General features: G+C 41.2%; 1 protein-coding gene across 1 annotated transcript; it reads left to right on the top strand.

Moving 5' to 3' along the window:
* Nucleotides 1-4,773: 4,773 nt before the first annotated feature.
* On the top strand, nt 4,774-5,808 carry LOC134586275 (trace amine-associated receptor 4-like). The gene has a single exon (XM_063441761.1). It carries the CDS (start codon nt 4,774-4,776, stop codon nt 5,806-5,808), a length of 1,035 nt encoding a protein of 344 aa, XP_063297831.1.
* Nucleotides 5,809-9,546: the final 3,738 nt, after the last annotated feature.

Here is a 9,546-nt window from a genome sequence, read left to right as displayed (position 1 = left end):
TATTATTTACTTTGAAATAAATATATTTCATAAATGATAGAGCAAATAAACACGCAAACCATAAATAGCACAATAACTAAAATAAAGAAAATTATTATTCTAATAATGTCTAAATTATTTTAACCTATGTTTTACAAAGAAAAAAATATTTAAAATAAAAAAAAATATTATAGACATATAATTAACTGCACTCCCCGTGAGGATAGCAAGCTCAGTCACCAGACTGAACAATATGTTCAATAAATTATACCTCAGAAAACAAGAATAGGTATGTTTTGTTATGGTCTTAAAGGGACAGTCTAAAATCTTAATAAAGTGAGTTTGGTGCATAAATACTGCCACTGTAGCTTTGCTGTTTAACCCCTTAATGACACATGACATGTGTGACATGTCATGATTCCCTTTTATTCCAGAAGTTTGGTCCTTAAGGGGTTAAAACAGTGCTATTTCTGAGAAATAGGCTTTGTTTCGTTTTTGTATTCCCCGCACGTCTACTGACTGGTCCATTACTATAAAACGGTTTTAGAGTAAAAAATAAAAAAAATATTGCTAATCTAAAATAGTATTCCAATAAGTATATTAACACGGGCATTGATATTATTATTATTATTATTATTATTAATAATAATAAACTGAGTTGTCATTAATTAAATAAAAAACATAAAACAAACACCATTCTTGGTTGAGATGACATATGCACACAACACTGATTTTCTATCAGTTTTTAATGTTAATTTAACATTTTCCTTGAATATGATTTAAGACAATGAGTGAAAATACAAAAGAGTAAAATAGTTTACAGATCAAAAACCTATCTTACACAATCAGTCAAAAAGCAAGAGAGAATATACATAGATTTGCATGAATAAAAATACATCAACATATAGTGTTACATGTATTGTATGTCGATTTTATATTTCCCTTGCTTAATTGGTATAAAGATCAGTTTACATTCAAATATGCTCTGTTTATTAAAGCTGAGGGAAAAAACACACACACAAAGGAAACAATTAATATTACAATGTCACTAGCTGTTTACTATACGGCTTTGTGCTTTAGTGAGTGAAAAAAAGTTTGTTCTTTGGCAAATATGCTACTGTTAGTGGGACCAGGACAGTGTCGTACATACCACGGTCGCAAGGGTCACAGCTGTGACCGCGCGGACCCCTGTGACCGGGAGCCCGACGCCATGTGTACTGGCCCCGGCCTGCACGGCAAATTGCCGGGGCCGCACGTTCAAGGCGCCCATCGGGGCGCTGCAGCGACCAGGCCCCCTGTCCGTCACTCTTCCCAGCTATCAGTGGGCACTCTGACTCCCACCAGCCTGAGCCACCACTGGACCCCAGGGAAAGTCACCATCCTGCACCTAAAAGGTAGGAAACAGGAGGGTGACTTAAACATGTCTCTGTGTATGTATGTGTTTGTATGTTGTGTCTGTGTGTGTCTGTCTGTGTAAGTGTGTCTGTGTGTATGTGTGTGTCTCTGTCTGTCTGTGAGTGTGTGTTTGTCTGTGTGTGTGTGTGTCTGTATGTATGTATTTGTGTCTGTATGTTTGTATGTGTCTGTATGTGTGTGTGTCTCTGTATATATGTGTGTGTGTGTCTTTGTGTGTATGTGTCTCTGTGTGTCTGTCTGTATGTATGTGTCTGTCTGTATGTATATGTGCCTGTCTGTCTGTATGTATGTGTGTGTCTGTCTGTATGTGTGTCTTGTGTGTGTGTATGTGTGTCTGTGTGTATGTATGTGTCTGTGTATGTATGTGTCTGTATGTATGTGTCTGTGTGTATGTATATGTCTATGTGTGTATGTGTAACATATTCTTCCTCACCTTGCGGTCAGCAGCCGTGCGTCTGCATGACTAACACTTGCGACATGTTAATGGACACCAGCCGCTGCGGATCCATGGCAATTATACCCCCACATCCGCTCACGTGAATGACAACATTGGCGTGCATGTAACGTCACGCACGCACCGCGCACGCACGTTTTGGGGTCAAAGAGCGATCCCGGCCAATCGGAAAGGTAAAGCAGGTATAAAAACCTAGAATTACCTTTCCTCATTGCCCTGTCATGGTTTCCCTAGTGGTTGTCCGAGAGCGCGTCCCTGATTCAAGTTTCTTCTGTTTTTTTACTTTGGCTTTGATTTTGACTTCCCTGTATTTCTGGTATCCCTGACCTCTGGCTTTCTTTTATCGTTGTGTCCCTTTCTGTGTCCCCTGACCTCAGCTAGCACCCTGACTATTCTTTGGTACGTTAGTCTGGCCATTCTAAGGCCCAGTAATACATTACCTATTAGTCATCTTTGCAACACAATTCTACGTGCTGGATCATATAGTAATCCTGACAGTATGTATGTATGTATGTCTGTATGTATGTGTCTGTCAGAGGGGGTGAGGGGGTGATGGAGGGAGAGGGGGGGGATGAGGGGACTCATGGATCAGTTTCGCGCTGGGGCCCCCATAGATTGTGTGTACGCCACTGGACCAGGAGTATGGTCCCTCTAGCCATGTGTGGTCAGGATCGATTTTTAAAAATAATTTTTTTATGGTGGTGGATCCCCCTGACTACACAGTTAACCAGTGGAGATGCCTCCCCTCTCTTTCCAGAATAGGGAACAGTTAACTAATAATGACTACAATTGCATTACTAATTAAAGGGACACTATAGTCACCAAAACATCTTTAGCTTAATGAAGCAGTTTTTGTGTATAAATAATGCCCCTGCAGTGTCACTGCTCAATTCACTGTCATTTTACTCAAATGAGGTTCCTGCAGGTGTAGCAAGCTATTAATAGAGCAGGAGAGAAGTAATTCTAAGTTAAACTGAATTTGCAATAAAGAAAGGGTAAACATTAGACAACTCTTTAATGGAAGTGTTTAGGAAGGCTGTGTAAGTCACATGTAGGAAGGTGTGCCTTGGGCTGCATAAACAAAGTGATTTAACTCCTAAATAGCAGAGAATTGAGCAGTGAGACTGCAGGGGTGTGTCTTATACACCAAAACTGCTTTATTAAGCTAAAGTTGTTTTAGTGTCTCTTTAAGGCTTAATCACTGGAGTGAGACTTGTCTGAGAAAGCATTGTGCATTTGAAAAGCCAAACATCATTCCAAATGTTATTTAGGCATGCAAGATCAAATAAAATCATGGGGCGTCAGGGCGTAACAGAAGGACTTGGGGTTGCAGTGTGTGAGAGGGGGACACAGAGCTACAGGGTGTGAGAGGGGATTTAGGGCTTCAGGGTGCTAGAAGGGTGCTTGGGGCTGGAAGATGGGAGAAGGTACATTGGGCTGCAGGGTATGAGACTGGGGCATTGGGTTGCAGGGTATGAGACTGGGGCATTGGGCTGCAGGGTGTGAGAGGGAGGCAAGGGCTGCTGGATGAGAGGGGGAAACGGGACTGCTGGGTGAAAGGAGGGACATGGTGCTGCTAGTTGAGAGGGGGATATGGGGCTGCTGGGTGAGAGGGGGGACAAGGTGCTGCAGGGTGAGGAGGGCAGGGGCTGCTGGGTGTGAAAGGAGCAGGGGCTCCTTGTCTTTCCTCCTCCTAATACTGATCCTCCTCTTTCGCTCTCCCTTCAAGTCTCTGGTACTAACATCAGTCCATCCTTGCAAGCGCGCTGTCTTGGCGTCATACTTGACTATGGTCTCACCTTTGAGCCTCACATCCAGCATGTTGCCAAATCCTGTAGATTCCATCTTAAAAACATAGCCCGCATCCGCCCCTTTCTTGCACCAGATACTACCAAGGAGCTTGTCCATGCTCTAGTAATTTCCCGCATGGATTAATGTAACCCTCTCCTGATTGGTCTTCCCAAAAGCCGTACTGCACCCCTACAGTCCGTAATGAATGCTGCTGCTAGACTGATCTTCCTCTCTAGTCGTTTCTCTCACACCTCACCCCTCTGCCAGTCCTTACATTGGCTTCCTGTATGCTATAGGAGTCAATTCAAGGTACTAACTCACACCTATAAAGCACTGAACAACTCTAGCCCCTCTTATATCTCCTCACAGATCCATAGGTATGTCCCTTCTCGGTCTCTCTGCTCTGCCCGTGACCACCTCCTGTCCGTTGTCCGCACCCGTACGGCTAACTTGCGCTTGCAGGACTTCTCGCGGGCGGCTCCCTTCCTATGGAATAGCCTGCCTACCGCCATCAGACTCTCCCCTAGTCTTGCATCTTTTAAGAAGTGCCTTAAAACCCATCTCTTTAGGAAAGCTTATGGCCTCCAAGACTAACCCTTACCTCACATACCTGTCTTTTGCCCTCTCCTAAAGGGCAGCCCACCTTATTTGATTGCAAATTCCTGTCCTAATGTGTTTTACACCCCACCTCCTATAGAATGTAAGCTCGTTTGAGCAGGGTCCTCTTCAACCTATTGTTCCTGTAAGTTTATTTGTAATTGTCCTATTTATAGTTAAATCCCCTCTCATAATATTGTAAAGCGCTACGGAATCTGTTGGCGCTATATAAATGGCAATAATAATAGTAATAATTTTGCTAATTGGATTTCAATTCACAGCAGTACCCAGTTCAATGAATAAATGGTTGAATTTTCAAGTGGAAGAATAGTTTAAGAAAGGATAAATAAAATGTTACACTGTTGATTTAATTGAATGATTCATTCTCGTCTATTGAAAAAAAACAAAAAAACATTTTGCCAATTTGAAAACCAGTCTATTTTGTCTGTGTGTTAGTAGATTAAGTGATCAGCTAATTATATTTTCTTTGATGCTTGTTTTTTTTTCTCTTTCCAGTGATATTTATTGCAGAATTAATGAATTCATCTGATTTCTGGAACAAACAGAACACAAGCTTTTGTTTCGAACTTATTGATAATTCATGTCATAAAACTGACATAAGCCTGTTGAGATTTTCAGCTATGTGCATTATCATGTTTGTGGGTGTAGTAATCACCATTGTGGGAAATCTAATGGTGATCATTTCAGTTTCTCATTTTAAACAGCTTCATAGTCCAACCAACTTCTTAATTTTATCCTTGGCAATTACAGATTTTCTTCTTGGACTGGTAATAATGCCTTATAGTATGGTCCGATCAATGACATCTTGCTGGTATTTTGGAGAATTTTTCTGTACATTACACAGCTGTTTGGATATGATGTTCTGCACAACTTCCATATTCCATCTATTTTTCATTTCTGTAGATCGTTACTATGCTGTGTGCCAACCGCTTCATTATTATTCAAAAATCCCAATCGATGTAATAGGAGTTTACTTATTTTTCAGCTGGTCCATTCCTTGCTTTTATTCGTTTGGCCTTGTTTTATCAAAAGTCAACATTGAGGGTCTGCAAGACAAACTGGATGCCCTCTCCTGTGCTGGGTCGTGTGCTCTTACTTTTAACAAACAGTGGGCTGTAATCACTGTATTAATATGTTTCTTTATTCCAGGTACCATGATGATAGGGATTTATATACATATATTTTCTATCGCACGAAAACAGGCAAAGATTGTTCATAGCCATCCAAATTATCTGAGTTCAAACACGAACATCAAATCTTCTTTGAAGGTGGAGAGCAAAGCAGCCAAGACATTAAGTTTAGTTATGGGGGTGTTTATTTTGTGCTGGCTCCCATTTTTTATTGTAACTGTGGTTGATCCTTACATTAATTTCTTAACATCTGACAATTTGTACAATGCTGTTCTATGGCTTGGTTATTTTAACTCCACACTCAACCCAATAATTTATGCTTTGTTCTACCCATGGTTTCAGAAATCATTTAAATGTATACTAACAGGTAATATATTTAAAGCTAATTCTTCCTCTTTAAATATACTTAATAAAGACTAACCATGTAGTTTTAATCAAAATTATTTAACCCCCACTGAAAATCATATTTATTGTCAAAATGTAAAGACTTTCAGCTGTTTGCAATGAACAAATCAAACAAAAGCAAATTAAATAACTCAACACAACTAATGCTTCAAGTGGTTTCCCTAAATGCAACTAAAAATTCAACTTATAATAACTCATCTAGTCTCAAAATTATTCAACCCCCTGAATAGAATCCCCCACAATGGCACAAATATGCAAAACAGCTGTTGTCTCAAGCATACCTGATGCAACTAGTTTAATTAGTTCCTCCAGATGTGCTTGAGCTGGAACACTGAATACTTGAACTGGCTAAGGGTTTGCCGAGTGTCATATTTGACTACATGTTAGAAATATGGCAAAAGAATTGGAAAAAATGGAAATAAGTCAAAAGAATTGTCTGCAAAAATAAGTGAAGATGGGGGCGGGGCCGGACCGCCATGCCGGATGGTCGCAAAATGGAGTAGCTCCTACAATACTCCACAGTTTTTACCTTTTAAAAACCGACTCCATACCTGCCAAACGACTGGTAGCTGTGACCCGACGCAAGAAGCCACCCTGGTACCGAGGAGAGGCTTGCTGAAGAGTTTTAGTCCCTCGGTGGGGGGATCCCCGTCAACTATGATGGAGACCGCTCGGGCGGTGAGTGGGGTGGACGGCCGCTGCCCAGCTATCCTGCCCACCAGCGGCAAGGCAGAAGCAGGAGGCTGGGCGAGTCTGGCCCTGTTTCCCCCCCCCTCTGGACCGGCGGGGGTAATCCCGGTCCCCACCTCGTGGCCCAGCTGAGTGCACTAACACCGGCACTTGGAACATCTGCAGGTCGAACCCAGAGCGCAGAGTCTACCTCTAAAATGGCGGAGACTGCATGCCCAGCCAGCCATGCTCGAGGATTGACTGGTGCACCCTCCCTCCTGACTTCTCACGGGCGGACTGCCGAAGTGAGCCGAGCGGGAACAGGCGAGTACGTCCTCATACCCCACCAGCCTAACTACAGAGTGGGACACCACCACAACACCCTAGCCTTACCTACCATACCGCATGCGGGCTGGCAAACGAGGATTGCCCAACTACAGCCACCATACTGTGCACGATGACCGGCACGGCAACAGGGACTCTTCTCCCGCCTAAGACCGGCACTCGCCTGGATCGCCCATACAGGGACAAACACCATACTACCATGTCACACATCGGGACTATAACTACTACAGCAGTCCTTATATCCCCTTTTTAAAAAAAGCTTTAATATATATATATAGAGGGGTCCCCTTGGCGGGCAACCACTAATTGCCAATCAACAGTGTGATCACAAGGGTAATCCCATCTATTTGTCTCTGACCTCAAGCTACAGAACCCTAGTTAGAAGCACAAAAATGAACACACACCCGGCTAGCAAGTGCCGAAGCATTCCAACAACCAAACGGAAAAACAAAACAAAGGGGGACTTGATGGTGGCCAGGATGCCAGCCGAACCAGTAACTAAGTGGCTGTAAATGTTTTTACATATGTGTGTACCTAACATTATTGCAGAGCACTGTATATTATCTAATCTAACATACCCCTCTTGTTATTATTATTATCCTTTATTACAATACAACCAGTGGTATTATTGCTTACCTGCATAGATATCATCTAAAGCTAAATCTGGCCAGCTCAGTGACTCGCTGCCCCCTGGTGGTCAATTTTCAGTAGTGTGGAGAAATTTGCAACTGACAAATTCACATAAGCCTGTAACTTAATAATCGTTTTATACCTACTCAATTAAAAATGCATAGCTCAGCTACAAAGTTTTATCAACATGTACCAAACCTGTTAAGTCTAAAAATTTAAACGTGATGACTACTCTGCCATGACTTAATGTAAAACTACTGCTCAACCTCTTTCATTTAAAAAATGTATGCATACCCAACCTGCCACAATACTGCTATCATATGACTAAGAAACGAGCCTGTCAACGCTGTTGTGGCGACACAGGCACTGTTGTAACTACCTGCATACCAAAAATAAAGAATTAAAAAAAAAATAAAAAAAATAAGTGAAGACATTTTTTTCCTAGATTCACCATTGGAAGCATAGCTTACAAATTTAAAGTTGAAGGAACAGTGAATACACAAAGTGGACGGGGCAGAAAAAGGAAGATATCAATGGCTGCAACCAGATTTCTGAGAAAGCAGGTTTTGAAAAACCCTCAAGTCAATGCAGTGAGTCAGTGAGCACAGACGTACATTACTACTTACCCAAAAGCACAAGAAAAGTCTGCTCCAATATGCTCAATGCTCAAACTCATATAAATAAGTCACAGAAGGTATTGACCTAACTTTTTAGCCCTATGGATTAGCGGTGTGTATGGAGGAAGAAGAATGAAACATATGTAGAAAAGAACACTCAGCCTAAAGTTGAGCTTGGTAGTGGCTCCGTAATGCTCTGGGGCTGCTTTGCATCCACTAGCACTGGCAACCTGCAGCGTGTGGAAGGCAAGTTGGATTAATTGAAGTATCAGGAAATCCTAGGAGAAAACATCATGCTGTCTGTGAGGATGCTGAAGCTAGGGAGCCATTAGACCTCACAACAAGACAATGATCCCAAGCATACCTAAAATTCCACCAAAGTTTGTTGGAGAAGAAAACATGGAAAATTCTACAGTGGCCATCACAGTCATCTAACTTGAACCTCTTAAAAAATCTCTGGTGGAATTTGAAGAAGGTGGTTGTAGCATGCAAACCAAAAAATATTACTGAACTAGAGGCCATTGCTCCTGAGAAATGGGCTAAAATTCCTCAGGAATGCTGCCAGAACCTGGTGTCTGGCGGTGCATCTCATTTGCAGCAGGTCAAAACTGCAAAAGAGTGCTCTAATAACTACTAAAAATGCTTGCCATGAAGGATTTAAATACTTGTGAGACTGGAGAAGTCATTCTAGATAGATTTTCAGTTGAATTTGGGGGAAACCACTTGAAGCATTTGTTGTGTTGAGCTATTTCAATGTTTTTTTGTTTGATTTGTCCATTGCAAACAGCTGAAAGTCTGTAAATTTTGACAATAAACCAGATTTTCAATGGGGGTTGAATAAGTTTGATTACAATTGTCTGTGTAATGCCATACCATTGCAATACTTAAGTATTTGAATTCATTGATTTGCTAACATACAAAAAAAAAAAAATAACCCATAATTGATCCAAATTCTTCCAACACAAAAGCAATATGCTCTTAGCTACTATTTCTTGTAGGAAATAATAGGAACCGTGAGAGATATTACTTTTCAACACATACTCAGTGATGCTTGATTTTACAAAGCACAGACACAAATGTCTGGTTACACCTTCCCAAAAAAATGGAAAAAATTTATTTTCCATTAAAAAGTTGTTTGTATGGTCTGCATGACAAACAGAAGAAAAAATGTAGTGCTACACTTACCACAAGTAATTTAATAGGTTGCATACAACATTCATATAAATCCCTCATGTTACAAATATATTAGATTTTCGATTATGTCAATGGTCTTGAGCTTTAGGAATACTGGAAATAATTTATAAGTTACACAATGTCAGAGTCAGATTACCCATATGGCAGACATTGGATGCCAGTGCTCGGATTCATTGACTGTCAGTATTCTAAAGGAATCCTCAGCAAGGTATAAGCTACAACCTAACTAAAAGCACTTTAGGAAAGGCTATTCAGGAGTATTACCGGGCCTTAGAGTGGCCAGACTGGTCAACGCTAT

Source organism: Pelobates fuscus, chromosome 2 (assembly GCF_036172605.1).
Source record: "Pelobates fuscus isolate aPelFus1 chromosome 2, aPelFus1.pri, whole genome shotgun sequence".
NCBI lineage: Eukaryota > Metazoa > Chordata > Amphibia > Anura > Pelobatidae > Pelobates > Pelobates fuscus.
The sequence above is the reverse complement of the archived record's forward strand: the minus strand, read 5'-3'. Positions and strand labels throughout refer to the sequence as shown.

Coding starts and splice junctions, on each gene's coding strand:
- LOC134586275 (XM_063441761.1), top strand. CDS start 4,774: ATGAATTCATCTGATTTCTGGAACAAACAGAACACAAGCTTTTGTTTC.